The 21,126-nt window shown below is 47.1% G+C and overlaps 1 protein-coding gene across 21 annotated transcripts in view; it reads right to left on the bottom strand.

Moving 5' to 3' along the window:
• Positions 1 to 7,316: 7,316 nt before the first annotated feature.
• KMT2C (lysine methyltransferase 2C) overlaps positions 7,317 to 21,126 on the bottom strand; it is a 269,634-nt gene continuing 255,824 nt past the window's right edge. For 18 of the 21 annotated variants that reach the window (XM_059711394.1, XM_059711397.1, XM_059711401.1 and 15 more), the window contains 8 exons: positions 18,904 to 20,023; positions 18,133 to 18,269; positions 17,026 to 17,168; positions 16,595 to 16,763; positions 12,136 to 12,252; positions 11,533 to 11,606; positions 11,190 to 11,298; positions 7,317 to 9,236 (listed from right to left, as the gene is read on the bottom strand). In XM_059711394.1, the coding sequence (XP_059567377.1) occupies positions 9,144 to 9,236; positions 11,190 to 11,298; positions 11,533 to 11,606; positions 12,136 to 12,252; positions 16,595 to 16,763; positions 17,026 to 17,168; positions 18,133 to 18,269; positions 18,904 to 20,023 (1,962 nt within the window). In that variant the 3' untranslated portion in view covers positions 7,317 to 9,143. Of the gene's footprint in view, positions 9,237 to 11,189; positions 11,299 to 11,532; positions 11,607 to 12,135; positions 12,253 to 16,594; positions 16,764 to 17,025; positions 17,169 to 18,132; positions 18,270 to 18,903; positions 20,024 to 21,126 lie in introns of those variants that run through there. The other 3 variants (XM_059711398.1, XM_059711416.1, XM_059711413.1) reach the window with 2 other exon arrangements.

Below are 21,126 nucleotides of genomic sequence, written 5' to 3'. Positions count from 1 at the left end.
AATTCTGAGGTGCGGAGTGCGCGGAGCGGGCTGGCGGCGGAGGGCGCGGTTGTTGTTTTCAATCGGGAGGGAGTCGCAGACTCTGAGCACCAGATCCGGGCGAGTCTTTAGGGACCCAGACTCAAACGGCAGAAGCGGGACTGTCTGGCTTCGGTCAGAGCGAGTGCAGCTTTCTCTCCGAGCTTTGCAGCGGGTGCTGGGACTCAGAGAGGCAGAGCCCCTTGGGACAGGACTGAGAGCCACCATAACTGCTCTCTCCGGCCCACCCTGTTGATCCTGTGCTACCCGCCCCGCCCAAGCCCTGCACAGAGGCATTTGCCGGATAGCCTCAGGCAAAGGCATTTGCCGGATAGCCTCAGGCAAAGGCATTTGCCGGATAGCCTCAGGCAAAGGCTAGATTAGCACCTCCCTAGAGGACAGAAGTTCTCTCACTGCTGACCCACCTGATTCTCATAGCCACTTGGCCTGGAGGTCAAACCCTCCCTGGAATTAGCTACAACAATCAAGATTTATCTATAAGACTGCGAACAAAGACCACTAGGGGGTGCACCAAGGAAGCATAACAAAATGCGGAGACAAAGAAACAGGACAAAATTGTCAATGGAAGAAATAGAGTTCAGAACCACACTTTTAAGGTCTCTCAAGAACTGTTTAGAAGCTGCCGATAAACTTAATGAGATCTACACAAAAACTAATAAGACCAGAAATGAATTATTTTCTTTGCTTTATTATTTTTACCAAGACAGAGAAGTATTGTATTGAGAGATATCTATTTTCATAATCAATATGTGCCTAAATTATATTTAAACCATTTCACTCTGTAGTATATTTTCAACAATTATAGAAAATGTGGTTCATCTACTTAAGGGTACCTCTGTAGACAACCTGAAAGTGCAGAAGAATCTGAAAGATGAAACATGATAGTCTTAGAAACTGCAGAGTTCGGGTCTAATGTATACTGCATTAATAAACAATGTGAAATGTTGAAGAAAAAAAAAAAAAAAGAATGCCAGTATATCAACATATGTGTAACTCCATCTGTTGGAAAAAAAACTGCATTATTAACCAGTACACCTGGGACATTGCACCAACTCAGTCTGAAAGAAGAAAATGTAATCCTGTCTTTCTTGGCGACAAACATTTCATAAAGGGACAAAAAGAGCCAACAGGCGTCTAGATAAAGCTATTGGCAGAGTTAGAATTGAAATACTGCATCCCGCCCTTGCTGGTTTAGCTCAGTGGATAGGGCATCGACCTGCAGACCAAAGTGTCCTGGGTTCGATTCTGGTAAAGGGCATTGTAGCTCAGTTGCAGGCTCCTCCCCGGCCCAGACCCTGGTTGGGGCTTGTGCAACCAATCGATGTGTTTCTCTCACATCGATGTTTCTGTCTTGCCCTCTCTCTTTCACTCTCCCTAAAAATCAATGGAAAAATATCCTTGGATGAGGATTAACCAATAGATGAATAAATAAAATACTGCATTCCCTTAATGTTCAATTAAAAACAAGACAAAGCCTCAGAATATAGAAAGTATAATGCAGCTACAAGAATTTGTATGACTTATATTGTTGAAATATCAGCAAGAAGGTGAGTTTGCACTGAAGTCTTTAACAACGTGTCCACAGCACAGCTGAAGGAGATGCACACTGTGAACATGGACACATCCCCTCCCTCTGCCTGCTGCCGCCCCAGCCCAGCGAACAAGTGCTGACATCCGTTTCTGAGACGGCTGAACAGTTCCCTGACCGAGATTAGGCAGAGATTTCTTAACTCCTGAATAAGTACTAGTCGTGGAGGGGAAACCAAAAAAGAGGATGGTGATCTTGCTAATTGATACAGAACAGTTCAGGGAGGCACAGTGGTGAGAATTGGCAGCCCGGCGTGGAGGAGAGGAGGGAGCGCTCCGAGGAAGGTCTGGAAATGTGTGCATCATGCTGTCCACAGGCGACGTGTGGCTCTGCAAGGTGGGCCAAGAGCGAGCTCCAAGGAAAGAAGTCCTGGGAAGCTCTAAGCGGAACCCCTTCCCGAGGTCACCTTTCAGCTCCACCAGCCAAGTGGAGACCCTGAAGACCCAGGGCATCAGGAAGCTGCCCCCTGAAGGGCCTCACCTCATCGGTGAGCTAAGTTAGACTCATCCTAAAAATGCTTAAAGGACTAGCTTCTGGTGAAGACCTGAGAGGGTGGGTGGGGGCTTGGGGGGGGGGGCAATGGGGAGAAAATGGGAGAGATCTGTAATACTATCATCAATAAAAAATAAATAAAAATTTTAAAAAATAGCCCTGGCTGGTTTGGCTCAGTGGATAGAGCGTTGACCTGTGGACTAAAGGGTCCCAGGTTCAATTCCGGCCAAGGGCACATGCCTGGGTTGCGGGCTTGATCCCCAGTGGGACCTGCTGGAGGCAGCCAATCAATGATTCTCATCATTGATGTTTCTCTCTCTCCCTCTCCCTTTATCTCTGAAATCAATAAAGAAATATGTTTAAAAATAAATAAATAAAAATAAAATAATAAAGGCAAGATTCAAAAGGCGGACCGATTCTCCAGTAACTTAACTGCCACCAGAATAAAATCTTTTTTTTTTTAAGTCCACACCCAAGGATATTTTTTCCATTGCCTTTTAGAGAGAGTGGAAGGGAAGGAGGGAGGAAGAGAGAAACATCGATTGGTTGCCTTGTCGCACAAGCTCTGACGACCGGGATGAACTTGCAACCCAGGTACGTGCCCTTTACTGGATTGAACCCGAGACCCTTGGGTGCGTGGGCTGACGCTCTGAACACTAAGCCGCTCCAGCCAGGGCAAAATGTCACACTGTGTCACGGAGAACGCCACAATCCAGTGCTCAACACGAAGGCACAAATTCTGGATCCAGTGTGACCTGTTACAAGGAGATGATCAATTAACAGGCCCAGAAGTGAAAGAATTAGCAAACAGTATTAAAACCAGCTATTATAAATATGTTCGATGTGCTAAACATTTTAAAGGGAAGCCTGGACATGAGGAAGGAAACAGAACTATCAAGGTCATGAGACATGAGACAAACCTGAATCCCTGTCACAGGCCAGGAGCCCAGGCTGGCATGATGACCCTGTGGGGTCCTGGATCCGATCCTGGAACAGAAAAGGGGCACGGAAAAGCTGGTGAAAGCAGGCCACGTCTCTAGTTTACGTAATGTCTTTGTTCTGACAAATGTGCCACAGTTCAGAAGGAGAGACAGTGTGTGTGTGTGGGTGGGGGGGGTGGGGGCAGACTATTATCTTTGCAACCTTTCTGTAAATCTAAAAGTAACTTCAAATAAAGTCGATTTAAAAGACCAGTAAAGCCCTAGCCAGTTTGGCTCGGTGGATAGAGCATCAGCCTGCGGACTGAAGGGTCCCAGGTTCGATTCTGATCAAGGGCATGTACTTTGGTTGCGGGCACATCCCCAGTGGGGGGTGTACAGGAGGCAGCTGATCCATGTTTCTCTATCTTCGATGTTTCTCTTTCTCTCTCTCTTCCTCTCTCTCTCTCCCTTCCTCTCTGTAAAAAATCAATAAAATATATTTAAAAAATAAAAAGACCAGTAAATTGCTGATACACTTAAGGCACACACCCGAAAATATTCATCGCAGCATATTCATAATAAAAAATTGTTTCCCTCCCTGCTCTTTTTTTTTTAAAATATATTTTAAAAAAATATATTTTATTGATTTTTCACAGAGAGGAAGGGAGATAGTCAGAAACATCGATGAGAGAGAAACATCGATGAGAGAGAAACATCGATCAGCCGCCTCCTGCACATCTCCTACTGGGGATGTGCCCGCAACCCAGGCACATGACCCCGACCGGAATCGAACCTGGGACCCTTCAGTCCGCAGGCCGACGCTCTATCCACTGAGCCAAACCGGTTTCGGCCCTGCTCTTGTTTTTTAAGGATAAAAATGGATAGTTTAATCATAAAACATTGTCAAAGTTTTACGTCAGTATTGTATTCATTTCCAATGTCAAAAGTAATAATTTATTTCAAAAATTGCCTTCCTCTGTCAGGGGCCCCGTTAGGCTGTGGGCCCTCGCCTCTGAGCCGGAAGGGGAGGGAGGAGAACGCACAGACTCTAGAGCACCCAGTCTGAGCAGCTCGTCCAGGTCAGGCAGCAGCCAGGAGCCCTGCACGGAAGGGGAAGGAGTTCGGCGCAGGGCTGCAAGAGGGAGCTGGGGGGGGGGGGGGGGGGCGAGGGGCACGTGGAGCGGAAGCCTTAGCCTGGGGCTTCTGGCAGGGGGCACCTGGGCGGGAAGAGCTGCCTCTGACAGGAAATACTAGTGGAGTAATTTTGGGGACGAAAATAAAGATTGAGTCAAGTTTTAACTTTTATAGTAACACTAGTGGCCCGGTGCATGAAATTCGTGCACGGAGGTGGGGGTGTGTCCCTCAGCCCAGCCTGCACCCTCTCCAATCTGGGACTCCTGTGGGATCAGGCCTAAACCAGCAGTCAGACATCCCTCTCGCAATCCGGGACCACGGACCCCTAACCGCTCACCTGCCTGCCTGCCTGATTGCCCCTAACCACTCTGCCTGCCAGCCTGCTCGTCCCAAACTGCCCCTCCTGCTGGCCTGATCACACCCAATTGCCCCCCACTGCTGGCCTGCTTGCCCCCAACTGGCCCCCCCTGCCGGTCTGCACGTCCCCAACTTCCCCCACTACCGACCTGATTACCCCCAACTGTCCTCCCCTCCTGGTCTGATTGCCCCTAACCCAGGGGTGGGCAAACTTTTTGACTCGAGGGCTACAATGGGTTCTTCAACTGGACCGGAGGGCCGGAACAAAAGCATGGATGGAGTGTTTGTGTGAACCAATATAAATTCAAAGTAAACATCATTACATAAAAGGGTACGGTCTTTTTTTTTTTAGTTTTATTCATTTCAAACGGGCCAGATGACATACTGTAGAGAACCCTAAGGATTCCACCAAAAAGTTTTTAGAATAAAACAATTATCAACTCATGCAACTCAAAAAACCAATATATCCCAAGAAACTAGAAACACCAATCAGAAAGGACATATGCACCCCTATGTTCATAGCAGCACAATTTACAATAGCTAAGATTTGGAAACAGCCTAAGTGCCCATCAACAGATGAGTGGATTAAAAAACTGTGGTACATCTACACAATGGAATACTACACTGCTGTAAGAAGGAAGGCTCTCCTACCATTTGCAACAGCATGGATGGACCTGGAGAGCATTATGCTAAGTGAAATAAGCCAGTCAGAGAAAGATAAATATCACATGCTCTCACTCATTTGTGGATTATAGAGAACAACATAGACTAATGAACAAAACAGATCCAGAGACAGAGAAGCATTGATCAGAGTGTTAAGCCTCAGACGGAAGGCAGGGGAGGGTGGGAGTAAGGGGGAGAGATCAACCAAAGGACTAGTGTGCATGCATATGAGCATAAACAACGGACACAGGAGAGTGAGGGCATGAGCAGGGGGTGGTGGGGGGGGGGGGGAATAAGGACACATGTAATACCCTCATAAAGAAAAAAGGCAACCCAGCCAGTGTGGTTCAGTGGTTGAACATCTACCTTTGAACCAGGCAGTCACGATTCGATTCCAGGTTTGGGCACATGCCTGTGTTGTAGGCTTGATCCCCAATGGGGATCAGTGATTCTCATCATTGATATTTCTCTCTTTCTCCCTTCCTCTTGGAAATCAATAAAATCAATATTTTTAAATGGACAAAGGAATTGAAAAGACATTTCTCCCAAGAGGGCAAACAGATGGACAACAGAAATGAAAAGATGCTCAGTATCACTAATCATCAGGGAAACACAAATTAAAACCACATTGAGGCATCACCCTAGACCTGTCAGAATGTCATCAATAAATCAACAAACAGCAAGTACTTGTGAGGAAGTGGAGAAAAGGGATCCTCGTGCACTGTGGGTGGGTTTGCAAACTGGTGCAGCCACTGTGGAGAACGGTGTGGAGGTTTCTCAAAATAGAGAATTGCTCTGTGACCCAGCAATTTGACTTCTGGGTATTTGTCTGAAGAAATCCAATACACTAATTCAAAAAAATACATGCATCCCTTTGTTTATTGTGTTGATATTTACAATAGCCAAGATACGGAAATAGCACAAGTGTCTATCAATAGACAATTGGATAAAAAAGATGTGGCACGTATAGACAATGGAAAATTACTTGGCCATAAAAAGAATTTAAATCTCGGCATTTTTGACAACCTGGATGGACCTAGAAGGTAATATGCTAAATGAGTTAAGTCAAACACAGAAAGGCAAATTCCATACGATGTCACTTATACATGGACTCTAAAAAACAAAGTAAGCGAACAAAAGCAAACTCAGACACAAAGCACAGACTGATGGTTGCCAGATGGCAGGGGGTTTGGAGGGTGGATGAAAAGGTGAAGGGATTAAGAAGTACACATTGCCAGCTATAAAAAGTCACGGGAATATAAATTACAGCATAGCAAAAACAGTCATTAATGTTGCAATAACTATGAATGGTCTGACTGGAACTAGACATATCAGGATGATCATTGTAACATATCACTATGCTATGCATGTGAAACTAATATTGCATATATCAACTATTTGAAAATGTAAAAAAAATGTAAAACATTTCACATTGCGCATAGAATTTTACTTGAGGTAGGAAAAATACATAAAAGGCTTCAGGTTTCTTCACAAATTGTGATAAACCTCGCTACTAAGTAAAAAGAAAATCCTTTGGGGGATTTTGAGCAATTTTAATTCTTAGTAACCTCCTTAAATGTTAAATACATTCAGTATTATAGAAATAAAGCATCTACCACATAGAATAAATCTAGGAGAGCAATTGAACAGTTGAACAAAAACAGACTAGCTCTGGCCAGTTTGGCTCAGTGGTTGGAGTGTTGGCTTGCAGATCTCAAGGTTGCGGTTTGATTCCTGGTCAGGGCACATGCTCAGTCCCCAGTGTGGGGCATGCAGGAGGCAGCTGATCCATGTTTCTCACATCAATGTTTCTCTCTCTCCCTTCTAAGTCAATTAAAAATCTTAGGAAAAATGGACTTCATACCAGGGAGTAAGGCACCATGAATATTTTTAATTAGGCCTAGATAAACTAAAGCGAAACTGAAGTTCCCTTTATTCAACTGCAAGGAAGACAGTCTCTATTTGCAATGAGTTAAGAACTTGTGTCTAAACTTTGAGAACTGAGTTGATTATGGCAACATGGCGGTAATTCTGACATGTGGATCAGACCATCGGTGAATTTCAAGCATTAATTTCAGAGCTCAAACCAGAACAGGCGAGGGGTTAACAGAGACTCAGGTGGCTTTTAGAGATGTAAAATATTTTATTTGTAAATGGTGATCTTCTAAATCTGTGTCCACAAATTCCAAAACCCATAACACTCTGTATACTTCAAAAAATTCAATTTTTCCAACATTAGATACTATTATACAGAACCAAAAACAAAACAAAAACCGGTAGGACAAATACTGGTAGGATGTCAGAATATTGTACAAGAGAAGAAAAATATTCAAGAAACAAATTTCATACAGCTATTTATCAAGAGAAAAATATATACAATTGATTTATTCTGTAAGATAAAAATACATCATGCCATATACATTACAAGTTCAGAACTGCATCACTGAATATACCAACAGCTTACAGTCCACTGGAATTGTGCACACAAAACTTCATTTTATGCTCAGCCTGTGAAGTGTCAGTACCAGAATTTTAAGTACAAAATAAAAAGCTAACCCGGTTCAAAATGCTGATTAAATTCCTACGAGCAAACACAAAACAGTGTTTTTATTAAAGAAATGTAAACAAACAGATCATACAAACACATTTAAAATCACATCTTCCAAACCCTTTGCCGGAGTCCTGCCGCCCATGATCACATCTCTTTTTTTTTTCCTTTTTCAAATTTTTGTGTTAAATAGAAGGCTAGAGTTAGATCAGAGTTCCTGCTACATGATCCTAGTACGTTTAAATGATTCTTTGTGGCTTGAAACAGAGTTCTAATCAAAACTACTTTTGCTGAAGAAAAGTCAGCCTCTATGTGGGTGTCTTTTTAAGCAGTTATTCACAGTTATCACAAATTGTAAGCACAAAAAAACCTGACTGAAGAAGTAGGGATGCAACAATATAGTATGAAAAATTTAGTTTAAATTACCAAAACAGCTATAAAAGTTGTAGTCATGGCATACACTCTGTTCTATCAGAAGGTGTATAAAACATTAAGTACTAATTGACCGTGGTATCCAAAAAACTCCAAACACTCTAGGTTGAAATTTTGGTTATTACATAATTATAATGGCATATTTATAACACAAAATTATATTGTAACATCCCTATGAACATTTTATAAGCACCGAGCTGCTGCAGAGCCTGGTAGCATTTGGTCAATAACTATTTTTATACTGTATTTTTTTCTCAAAATATTTACATATTTGTACAAAGTAACAGGGTCTGTTAGTTCTGCAGGTAACAGCAGCAGCTTGGCTTTCTTCTAACTTTTATTTAAAAATAGCTTCATTCACTTATTCAATAATAAATACAAAAAGTTTCTCTTATTTTACAGAAATCAAAAACTACAATAAACTGACTCATGGAATCAAGTATTTAAATGTATTTTAGTGCAAGTTATTATCCCTTAGCTCTATCCCTAAGGAAGTCATTTCAGTACATTCCTTGTTCAGTGGTGTCTACTTTATTTAAAAAACTTTAAATTAGAGGGCCTGCCCCTTTTTCAATAAGGCCGTGGCCAGCACTTTGGACGTGTCCCTTCGCTGGTGATTTCAGTCTTACATTCATAGGAAGGCCCTTGCCCTGGGGCAGGGCAGCCATCGGCTCTGTGCCCCAGTAAAGTTTCTCCTTAGTGAGACTAAAACAACAACACAAACAACACCCACCCACAAGAAGAAAAAAGAAGGAAAGAAAAAGAAAAAAGTGCTGGACCATCTGTAATTCTGTAACCTCAGCCACTGGAGGAGCGCTGCCGAGTCCGCCTTCCCTGGGAAGGGCTGAGGAAATCAGACTCCCAGAAGCTAGATTTCAGTCATAAACAGAAAATAAAAATCTCTCTCTGCTGCCAAATCCAAACGGTGTGTTGAATCGCTTCTTCCTAGGGACAAGCGCAAGGAATGCATTCAGTTCATCCACTTCCGGCAGTTCACGGCTCCACAGTGACAGGGGATCTTGTGCTGGTCGTCTTCGAAGTCAAACTTATAGTCGTAGCACAGCTGCCCACGGCAAAGACACGCGTCAGAGGGGCGGGGAAGGAAGGAGAAAGGGCCCCTCCCTCCATCTGCCCAGGGCTCGCCGACAACAAGCTACAGGAAGACCCGCTTTGCTGAGGTTCTGTGGGGCCTGGGAGGGGTGACGGGGAACCGCCTAAAGTAAACAAGCCTGGCCCTCGCCAGGGTGGCTCAGTGGTACAGCCCTCGGACTGCGGGGTCTCAGGTTCAGTTCCAGTCAAGGGCATGGACTTTGGTTGCAGGCTCCATCCCCAACCCTGGGTGGCAACCAATGGATGTCTCGCTCTCCAGTGAGGTTTCTCTCTCTCAATGGAAAAATATCCTTGGGTGAGGATTCACAACAAAAACAATGAAAGAAACAAGCCTGGCTGTTTACCTGGGATCCCAAAGGGACCGAGGGAATCGGGAGGCAGTAGGTTCAGGCCGAGCCAGACCTGAGAAGGGCAGCTGGCGGGAGGAGGGGCATCTCACAACTGCTCACCACGCTGCCCTGCAGGCGGAGCACCGGGGTCCCCTGCCCCCGAGCTCCAGGCTCCTCCTCCCCTCCCTGGCCGACGGGCACTGCAGGTCCGGCAGAGATGAATCGCCCTCGTCAGCTACCATCCTCCTCCCCCATTGTTCCTCACTTAGTATTTCAAAGATGTCTTTCTATAGGAGCCACCAAATTATTAACTTCTCAGACCAAGCCTGTTGTCAAGGCAGCTGGGAGTCTGCACAACCTCCTTGGTACAACCCCCTGGACCCCAGCACTGCCCAACCCGGGAGGAACCAACGCGCACTGGCACCGTGCTCACTGGCACCGTGCTCACTGGCACCACACTCACTGGCACCATGCTGGACTTCTCCCTTCCTTAGATCCTCATCGAGTTACAAGATGTGCAAAAGAGGCCTTGGTTCAGTTCTCGATTTAACAAAGGGAATTCCAAAATGATGACCGAAACACAAGCAAAATACCATAGCTCTGTCCACAACGGGCTGGGCGCTCCAACACCCACAGGACACCAGGGCCCCTCCCACCCGAACGGGAGGGCTCCTACGGGGCCATGGCGCTCTGTGGGAGCTTTCCAGCTCCGGAGCTGCCGTGATGCGTGATCACATTAGTGAACGACCAAGTCGGGAAACACAAATGAGGCAATCAAGACTAATAATCTTGCCCTGACCGGTTTGGCTCAGCGGATAGAGCGTCGGCCTGTGGACTGAAGGGTCCCAGGTTTGATTCTGGTCAGGGGCATGTCCCTTGGTTGCAGGCACATCCCCGGTAGGGAGTGTGCAGGAGGCAGCTGATGGATGTTTCTCTCTCGTTGATGTTTCTAACTCTCTATCCCCCTCGCCTCCTCTCTGTAAAAAAATCAATAAAATATATTAAAAACAAACAAACTAATAATCTTAAGTCACCAGTGAGACCAAAGAAATGTCAAGGTCGGCACCTAGCATTCTGAAGAACAGATAATAAAGCAACTATACGTTGTGAAAATCGATGTGAAAACCTGTAAGCGTGTTCTCCTCATATCTGGGAATACAAGGACCTGGAGTGAAGGGTGCACCAACCCTGCTGCCTATAGCCCTGTGGTGGCCTCACGCGTGGCAGAGACCACAGGAGGCAACGGTACCATGATTTGCTCTGCAGGCTTTTAATTGTTAAAGAAAGGAATCCTGCCAAACTGTGACCAGGGTAAGGGCGGGAGGAGGAGTCCTAGACATAGGAAACGATGCCACATGAATGATGGGGGAACGAAGGAGGGACCAAGGAGAGGTGGCAGGAAGTACTCAATGCTGCCGTGTGGAACGTCGGACAAAGACGACAGGGTGGTGCAACGGGACCTACGCTGAAAGGCTGGGTCCAGAATAAAGAACTGGGAAACCACGGGACAAGTTACCTGTATAGAGGTGGAAACCACACCCCAGGATCCGCTCACAGCAAAGCTCCCCCACGCTTACCTCTTCTCCTTTCTGGATTCTCCGGTTGGAGCTGATGATGATTTTGTGTCCTCTCTCAAAAGTCACCACCTCAGCCACACAGTTAGGTGCACATGAATGGTTGATGTACCTGCAAACCGCCGTTTCAGAAAACCATGCACCAACCAGAAGAAGCCTGAAAAACTTGCCGCTCCTAGGGAAGACTTGTTCCTAATTACACTCCTATCTGCTCATCTACTGAACAAGAACCAATGTAATTTTAAATAAAACTTTTGGGACGTATCTGCTCTAAACTGTTGCTCCCTGGAAAGCTATGACGACAGGGCCCACCGACAGGAAAGGCCTTGATCAGACTGAGCCTCACCTCGCAGGCCCTCCCGTGAGCGTTGCATCGATCACGTGGTCGTTATCCATGCGGAACATGTACACGCCGCGGTTCTGAAAGAGAAACAGCTCAAAAGTCCTCTCTTCCGTCCGCTCGCACCAGGAAGCCTAAGCCAGTGGTCGCCACACTGCGGCTCATGAGCCACATGCGGCTCTTTGGCCCCTTGAGTGCGGCTCTTCCACAAAATACCGACTTCTGCGCACGGGCCACGAAGTTTCAATCGCACTGTACGTGCGCGCCCGCACGTGGTATTTTGTGGAAGAGCCACACTCAAGGGGCCAAAGAGCCGCATGTGGCTTGCGAGCCGCAGTTTGCCGACCACGGGCCTAAGCTGATGCGACCTGCAAGGCCCCTGGTCAGCTGACACGCACTATGAATGGCCATTAACGAAGCGGCGGAGGCCTGGAAAACCGGCCAGGCTCATTCATCCGCACACGTCTCTGCAAAAGCAGGGACTGAAAGAGAAGACTGATGGGGAGATGAGGAAAACACAAGCTCCAGACAGGGCTTTTGTTCAAGACTGAACCCAGCGCGACCCTCAGCTCTGGCCCCGTCTCTGCTGTTTGCGGCTGTGACACTTACCTGAGACTCATAAAGCTTCTCTTTCCTGTTTGCTACTTCATTTCGAATGATGGTCCCAATGTATTCAATGACCATGGTGTGCTTCTCGATGTCTCTAGCAGCATATAGGCCCAGCCCCTGCAGGAGAAAGTGTGTGAGAGTGTGTGTGTATCTCAAACGTACTTCAATTCCTTGGTCAGCTCTGCATTCTCTTTCATACAAAAGCCAGGCTGAAGATGTTGCCTGCACTCAGGTGATTTTTTCAAGTTATGTGCTATCTGCAACTTGAAGAACAGATAACCGTACCTCTTAAAGCTACGTTATCACCACCCTGAGGGCCTTACACAGTAGCCTTGATGACCGACCGGCCACGCTTTCTATCAGGCTTCTCGTCTTTCAGGTACTCGCTGAGACCTCACCAGCTAGACAGGCCTCATGGCTTCTGAGGTTTATCGTGTCCCTATCTCTAAAGGGACTAGACATATAATTTAATGACACAGAAATAGTGCTCACTGTAGGGGATAATGAGTTTCTGTGTTCTCAGCAGAGAAGGCAGGCAGGCTCCACGCTGCCTGGGGCCTCCCCACACACCGTCCGCCTCGGGCCGCCCGGGAGCACCCAGGACAGAGGCCTATACTAGAGGTTCTCCTGTGAAGTAAATTACTTTCTTGCGGGAAAAGAGTATGATGTATCTGTTCAATTTCAGAGATGACTCAGGAGGGACACAGAACAGCACACAAAGCAGCATGGACAGCAGGACAGTTGGTGCACATGGTGCTCCAACAACTGCTTATTCACTGGAAGAAAATCAAACTGTCTAAAACATAAAAAATTAAACTTCTGAAAGAAAAACAATCTAACAGACGACATATTATACAAAGTACAGTCTTAACCAAGACTAGAAAATTATGTGTTTGACTAAAAATTAAAACTTTTGTAAGAAAAAAAAAAAAAAGACAGCCTACGTTCTGTTGGCCAAAGGGGAAATATCTAACAGTAAGTGAGTCCTTACTAATCGAACAATGGACAGAAGATGAATATGCAACTCACAGGAGAGGAAATCCCTATGGCAAACATGAAGCCATCCATTCGAAAATAAAAAGCTTCTGCACAGCAAAAAAAAAAAAAAACCATCAAAATAACGAGAGCCCGGCTGGCGTGGGTCACGGTTTGATTCCTGGTCGGGGCGCAGGCCCAGGTTGCAGGCTCGATCCCCAGTGTGGAGTGTGCAGGAGGCCAATCGATGATTGTCTCTCATCATTGATGTTTCTATCTCTCTAGCCCTCTCCCTCCCTCTCTGAAATCAGTAAAAATATTTTTATAATAATAATAATAACCAACAAGAAAGCCCACTGCATGGGAGAACATATCTGCCAATGATACATCTGATAAAGGGTTAAACTCCAAAATATGCGGGGGACTCATACAACTTAACAGAAGGAAGACAACAACCCGATTCAAAAATGGGCAAAGGATCTACATAGACGCTTCTCCAAAGTGGACATACAGATGGCCAAGAGACAAATGAAAAAATGCTCAAAGTCACTGATCATCAGAGAGATGCAAATTAAAATGACAATGAGGTACCACCTCACACCTGTCAGAATGGCTGCCATCAACAAACCAGCGACAAGTGCTGGGGAGGATGCGGAGAAAAAGGAACCCTCGTGCACTGCTGGTGGGAATGCAGACTGGTGCAGCCATTGTGGAAAACAGTGTGGACTTTCTTCAAATTATTAAAAACGGAACTCCCATCTGACCCAGTCATCCCACTTCTAGGAATATATCCTAAGAAACCTAAAACTCATCAGAAAGAATAGAAGCAACCCTATGTTCACAGCAGTGCAATTTACAGCAGCTAAGACTTGGAAACAGCCTAAGTGCCCATCAGCAGATGAGTAGATAAAAAAACTGTGGTACATTCACACATTGGAATACTATGCGACAATGAAAAAAGAACTCTTACCCTTTGCAACAGCAATAATTGACCTGGAGAGTGATATGCTGAGCGAAATAAGCCAGAGAAAGATAAGTATCACATGATCTCACTCATATGTAGAATCTAATGAACCAAATAAACTGATGATCAAATATAGACCCAGATTTATAGAAGCATGAATAGATTACTGAACCTCAGAGGGAAAGCAAGGGAGGGTGGGAAGAGACCAACCAATGAACTTGCATACATATATGCATAACCCGTGGACACAGACAATGGCGTGGTGAGGGCCTGAGGGGTGGGGAAGAGGAAGGGAGCGGGAGGAAGAGATTAATGGGGGAAAAAGGAGGACCTATGTAATACTTTCAACAATAAAGCTTAAAAAAAGTTGCTCATTCATAATTAAAGTAACAATACCAGTCTACACTTAGCCGGCTGGCAAAATAAATAAGTAAATAAGTAAGTAAGTAAGTAAATAAATAAATAGGCTGTAACATTTACTACAAATGGGAAAACCGTCTCAGTGGATGCAGGAAGAAACAAGCAATCACAGCTACCAACACACAAGAGATACAAGAGACTGATGGTTACATTGGGAAAAGTTGTAAAGAAAATAAATGCTTGTCAGTAGGTGGACGGTTTAATTAATCAAAGCTCATCAACAACATGGAGCATCACGGCCGTTGAAGAGGAGACAGAGCAACCTCCGTTGGTCTACAGCAGGGGTGGACAAACTTTTTGACTCGAGGGCCACAATGGGTTCTTAAACTGGACTGGAGGGCTGGAACAAAAGCATGGATGGAGTGTTTGTGTGAACTAATATAAATTCAAAGTAAACATCATTACAGAAAAGGGTACGGTCTTTTTTTTTTTTTTTTTTTAGTTTTATTCATTTCAAACGGGCCGGATCCAGCCCGCGGGCCGTAGTTTGCCCACGGCTGGTCTAGAGACTAAGGATTCGTGAAAACAATGCCAAAGCGTGTAGCCCACCCACATTCCCTGATGCTCACAGTGAGGCTGGGCTGCAGAAGGAGGAGCACCCAGCACCTGGGAGGCAGAATGGTGAAGGGCAAGAACGCTTCGGGTGTGAGATGACAGCCTGAAGGCAGGTAGCGCCGAAGCCATTACAGTGATGGTGAGAGGAATGGTGGAGAGCAAGAACGCTTTAAATGGGACGTGGCTGGTCGGGCAGAGGGGAAGGGCAGAGGGGAAGGGCACCGCTGCCGGGAGCCGAGGGGAGCTCGCGTCCCAGGATCGGGAGAGGCTCTGTTCTTGCGGCAACAGCTGAAGGCAGACACTGCATTCAAATTGTAAAAACAAGATACCAGATAAAAGAGAAGAGCAGAAAGGGCGCTTAGCTAATTTAAAAAAATTAGCAGCTTGGCAGAAGTCTCAGTGCAAGGAAACCAAGAGAGAAGGAGTGAGAAGGGCGGATACAAGACGGGACCCTCTGGCTGCGCTGAAGGCCCCAGAGCATGTTGCTGCTGCTGCTGGTCTGGAGTCCACGCCGAGATCCCGGGTCTCAGGGGGCAGGTACGTGCCCAGAGGTGCAAACAGAGGAGTGCGGGAAAAGAATGCACGTGACAAATCCCTGAGACTGAAGGTCATCTTGCTCCAGGATGAAAGGGCTCATCAGTGTGGAATCAGACACTAACACAGCACATTTTTGTTAAATTCCCAAATATCTCTCTATATAAAAGGCTAATATGCTAAGTGTCCCCTCAGGAGTTTGACCGGGAGTTCAATCGCTCGCTATGACGTGCGCTGACCACCAGGGGGGTGGCGGGGAATGAAGGCAGGCCTCGGCCTGCAGCCAGAAGGAAGGCCCCAATCGGCCCGATCGCTGGCCAGGCCTAGGGACCCTACCGGTGCACGAATTTTGCACACCAGGCCTCTAGTCAAGAATAAAGAAAAGATCATAAGATCTTTCAGAGGGAAGAGGCTCCCAGGAAGGAACAGGCCTGACAGCACAGACAGGGCCTGCAGAGGAGACTCCGTGTGAAGGGGCCCCGATGACTTCTGAGTGGGGCTGGCTGGAAGGAGACAGGCAGGTCTGCAAAGATGCAGGCGGGGAAACGGGGGTGAAGTCAGGGCGGCAGAGCCTGGTGATTTCAGCCTGGGACACCCGAGGGGAGGCGCTGCGTGGCCTCTGGCTGTGAGGAAGGGAGTTACATGCTGAGCCCCAGACGGCTTCACCTGTGCAACATCCCACAGGTAGCTTCCAGAACAGGAGCACACTTCGCAACTATTGTCATTGGATTGTTCACAAGTGCCTGAAAGACGCATGTGTACACAGAGGCCAGTGCTACCTGTTCCCTTGAGCAAAGGTGTGGAGTCCAACACAGTCTGTCCACTCGGGAAGCGAAATGTGCATGCCCAGCGACTGCGTGTGGGCTTGCTAGTGTTATCAACCAATGGTCTGCTGTGACTTAGAAAACATGCCCGTTCCCACTGCCATGTGCACCCCTTTCCACACACTGGACGCTTCTCTCCCGAATGCTAGATGCCACCCGCTCTCCTTTCCAGAGACGTCTTTCCCACCTGAATCCGAGACCGGGCGAGGTACACGCTGGACTTCCACTCGGTCTTCATCCTCCGGTACTGCGACGACTTGGAATGAACGAACTGCTTGCTGTAAGGGGCGTTCAGCTCCCCGGTGACTGTGCTCTGGAAGGACTTGGAGGTGCTGGTGCTGTTCAAGGTGTGAGGCCTGCGGGCAGGGTGTAGCAGCAGGAGAGAAGAAAAGGAGAACTGAAGACATCTCCAGTCCCACCAAAGCACGGCCAGTTCCAATGCGCACGGAGGGGGCATGCACAGAAGCCGCCTAGCAGAGCCAGGGCGCATCCTCTGAGGTGGCCGGGCACAGACACAGCCAGGGACACAGGGTTTGTAAGCAGCAGACAAATCAAGCACAAAACCACTAAGACGCCTAGAAACCCTGGGCTGTACTATGTGAAGTTAAAACAAAATACCTTAACACAAACCTCTTGACATGGGCACTCATTTTAGGCTCAGAACGGGCACAACCTGTGGGGTTAACGGCAAGAGGAAGTTCCATGAGAGGATTTCGGCCATATCGAAAGGTGTAGTTTTCACATGCTTCAACCCCAGGGAGCTGAAAGGAAGCAAAATAGACAAAAAGTTAACTCAATTGATTAAGACGACAGGCAGTCTTGAGCTGGTGAAAGGATGGCCCAAGTTGTATGGAAATAACTTGTCAACATCTTCAAAATGTAACTTATGTTAACAAGATCAGCCTACACTCGGCTCTACTAAAGTATGAACAGACAAGTTCCGTTTCAAAGCAGACCTCAGCTGGCAAGTGCTCCCTGGAGAAAACCAGCGTGCTTGCCTGTGGGAGTTTAGGGCCGAGGATGCCAGCACCCCAAACGCAGGAGCATACTAATTCACAACGTCAGTATCAACGTTCATGTCTTTGTTTGGAAGTTTAAAATGACCAGTAAGTACAGTTTCAAATCATTTCCATGGTTTACTTTCATGATCACTTCTCACTTCCCCAAGTCGACTCTGACATGATGAGGCTGTCACACTCAGTGTCCCAGGAGAGCGGGTGGTAAAGCTCAAGGCTACTTGTTAAATTCTTTCTATGTTAAGGTCTTTTCTAGGACACCTTTGTAGTGAGCACATTGCTCTGTGGGCACACTAGACACACGGCATTTAGGCAGGGCTCTCGAGCACAGGAAGGAACGAGGCATATTACTCAGTAGCTTTTCCCAAGAAAGCTCATCAATGAGCTTTAACTCTTGAAAATAATGCTGTATAGTCACGCAACTTTCCAACACTGCGAGGGGCTCATGCTTGTAATATTAAAAGATGACAGAGAGATGTCAGAGAAGACATGCGTCCTGTAACCTGACAGTGCCACAAACATCCCCGTCAGGGGTGGGCACAGCACCCTCATGAGGTGCAGAGGGCCTCAGAGAAGCGGGGAGGGAGCCCCCGAACGGCATGAGTGACGGGAACACAGACGCCTCATTGGAGAGGCAAGGCCATCCACAGCACAGGGTCCAAGGGCCACACTGTGCGCACTGCGCATCGCCCGCCTCGTCGGCACTCACTGATTCCGCAATCCGAGCCACCGCAGACACAGTCAGGCCAAACAGATCCTCTCCTTTCAAATACGCTGGGAAGAGTTGGAGCATTTCAGACTGTTTTCTCACACAAGCCACGGGCTCCAAAATTTTATCCCAAACACCTGTACAGATGGACCAAAAAAAAAGTTGGCATGACAAATGAACTTTCAGCTAAATAGAAAGGCAAGCAGGATGCAGCATAAAACCCAGAGCAGAAAGATGAGCAAGCCTCCCAGACACCCCAGGCGCCAAGGGAGGCAGTGAGGAGCTGACAAGCCTCACGCAGTTCCCCAGTAGTTCTACATCAAAAGTGACCATGACAACCGAGACTTAACCCTGGAGGTCAAAACTGTCTCGTTGCTAGCTCTGCATTGAATAGCTAATGCTGCTGAGTAAAACAGTATACGCAGATGGATGCTGCCTTCTCAGTGACATTAAGAAGAGGGTCCCCAATCTAAATGTCCCCAACCTTTTATCAAATTTTCCTATTTATTTCATCAAATCTGTGTTTGAATATATATTCTGATTTAGAGTAAGTCTAGCAAGTGTTTAAAAAACTGTACAACGAAGAGCAAGGTAGAATCACAAAAAGAAGTTCAGATTCGCATTTGTAAATGAAAAATCCACTCTATAAAGTATGAAACAAACATGATAAAAAAAAAAAAAAAAAAACACATGGAAATACTGACCAAAAACATTCACAACCTAACAACAGCCGAGTACCTAGCGCTGCAGAGCATACCAGTGGCGGCTCACCTTTGGGTGAGGTGTCACTTAGGACGAGATCTTCGTGGCCCTGCTCCACGATCCTGATGACGAACACGGGGCGCCCATCTTTCTCCTCGATGGAGCACAGGTAGCGGCAGCGCCTGTTGGCATAGCGTGTGCTCCAGTACAGCCGACTGGCTTCGTAGCCAACAGGGAAGAGCGCTTTGGGGGAGTGGAACGCCTGCATCTGCTGCGGGAGCAGCTGGCCGATCGTGTGGAAGATGAGGCTCCCCACGCGGAAGGTGTGGTCGCGTTCGCCTCGCTGCACGATGCTGGCAATCTGTCGCACCTCATCCCGTTGCACATAAACCCTCCGGAAGACCGCGAAGTAGCTTAATTCCTGCTCATGAATTCCCTTTGGTTTGTGCATGGGACAAAGCATAGTTTTATCCTTAAAGAACATGCACTGTGCTTTCATGGCGCAGGTGAAGTGATAAATGTTGGTGCACCGCAGTCGGTGGCACCCACTGGTGGCACCCATTTTATGACAGAAGACACATTTCATGTGCAGGCCTCTCCTCAGGGCTAGTTCCACATTGATTAAGGCACCCGCCTGGGTCTCATAGACCTCCGTGGACCACAGAGCACAATTCAAGTGGACCCACAGATCCAAGTCAAGGTTGAGCAGCCTAGCCGGCCCATCTGTCAGGCCATCCCCTTCCTCGTGACAGAAGCAGCACTTGCGGTAGTCCCTGGGCACCGGGTCGGGCTTCAGGGAAGTGCCCAGCTTCTTCAGGAACTCGTCGATCTCGTTCTCACAAGGCGGTGGGAACGTGCCTTTGGGGATGACGATGTGAATGCTCCACTTCTTCCACTTCATTCCTCTCCACTTCTTACTCACTGGCCTGCAGTCTTCAAACCCACCAGGGGCAGTTCTCAGCCGAGGCTTTAACTTGACTGTGACCTTAAGCTCATCTGGCTTTGCCTCGACTTTGGCTGCTTCAAAAGCTGGAGGGAAATCGATGGGAGGAGAGGCTGGAGGAGAAGCGTCTTCCTGGAGCTGCGGGAGGCAGTGCACGTCCAGAGTGGAGATGTTGTTACTGTACTGGTGGAACGCCCGGGAAGGCGTCTCTTTTATCGGTGACTGGGGCAACGAAGGAATGGAATCCTGGCCAAAAAAAAGGAGAGTAATTCACAAGTTCTGAAAGCAGTTTTTGAGGAAATGAGAAGTCAAGCAATAGAGAGTGACAGTGTGTGGCGGGCAGGTGGGGGAGAGGGTCTGCAAGTGGTGAGGACTCAGGCCAGCAGCAGCCAGTGTCGGACGTCTAAGGCATCAGTCTGGACAGCGAGGGCTGAGGAAGGGAGCCAGCTACGGGTGGGCTCCTCGCAGGCCTTCTCTACGAAGCCAAAACTCCAGAGCAGCTCTGCTCCTCACCATTCTTTGACATTCCTCTTCCTAATCATACTAAGCCCAGAAAAACTGGTGCTGTAGAGAAGCTAGAGAATTTAATTTGTACAATGGAACAGCCCTTTTGGTAAACCAAGAGCTTCGAGATAATCTTTTATGAGCTTGTCCCCACTCTCTGAACCTCCTGTCTGTTCATCTTGGCTGAATTATTGGCATAAATGTGAAAGGAAGGGAGAAGTCCCCTGTAATAAGCAAGTAACTGTTCTCTGAGGCTGCCAGGTTCGAATTCAGCGGCTGAAAGAGCCCAACAGTTTCCCTTTAGGTCACATCCCCTAAGCCAATAACCCCCCACAGGTTCCCTCTTCTCAGGCACCCCATCCTGCAAGGCACCTGAAAGAAGACGCACCTCATGTAGAGCCCAGAAGCCGGCTGGCACTGCACTGACTAAAGAAACTGGAGATAAGCCATTCCTTCTTTCAGGGGGCTAACAAACTAACTTCAAGTCTAAACTTATTTATCATGTCGGCCTACTGCCTGTTAAAAAATAAGAGTCCCCGGGATCTTCTTTCAAGAAAGACACATGAGCCCTAGCCAGTTTGGCTCAGTGGATAGAGCGTCGGCCTGCAGACTCAAAGGTCCCAGGTTCGATTCTGGTCAAGGGCATGTACCTTGGTTGCGGGCACATCCCCAGTAGGGAGTGTGCAGGAGGCAGCTGATCGATGTTTCTGTCTCATCGATGTTTCTAACTCTCTATCCCTCTCCCTTCCTCTCTGTAAAAAAATCAATAAAATATATTTAAGAAAAAAAAAAAAAAAGAAAGAAAGACACATGAGAGCAATAATCTGGAAGGAGGAATGATGGGC

This window comes from Myotis daubentonii, chromosome 10 (assembly GCF_963259705.1).
Source record: "Myotis daubentonii chromosome 10, mMyoDau2.1, whole genome shotgun sequence".
NCBI classification, from domain to species: Eukaryota; Metazoa; Chordata; class Mammalia; order Chiroptera; family Vespertilionidae; genus Myotis; species Myotis daubentonii.
This window is presented reverse-complemented; position numbering and strand designations above follow the sequence as displayed.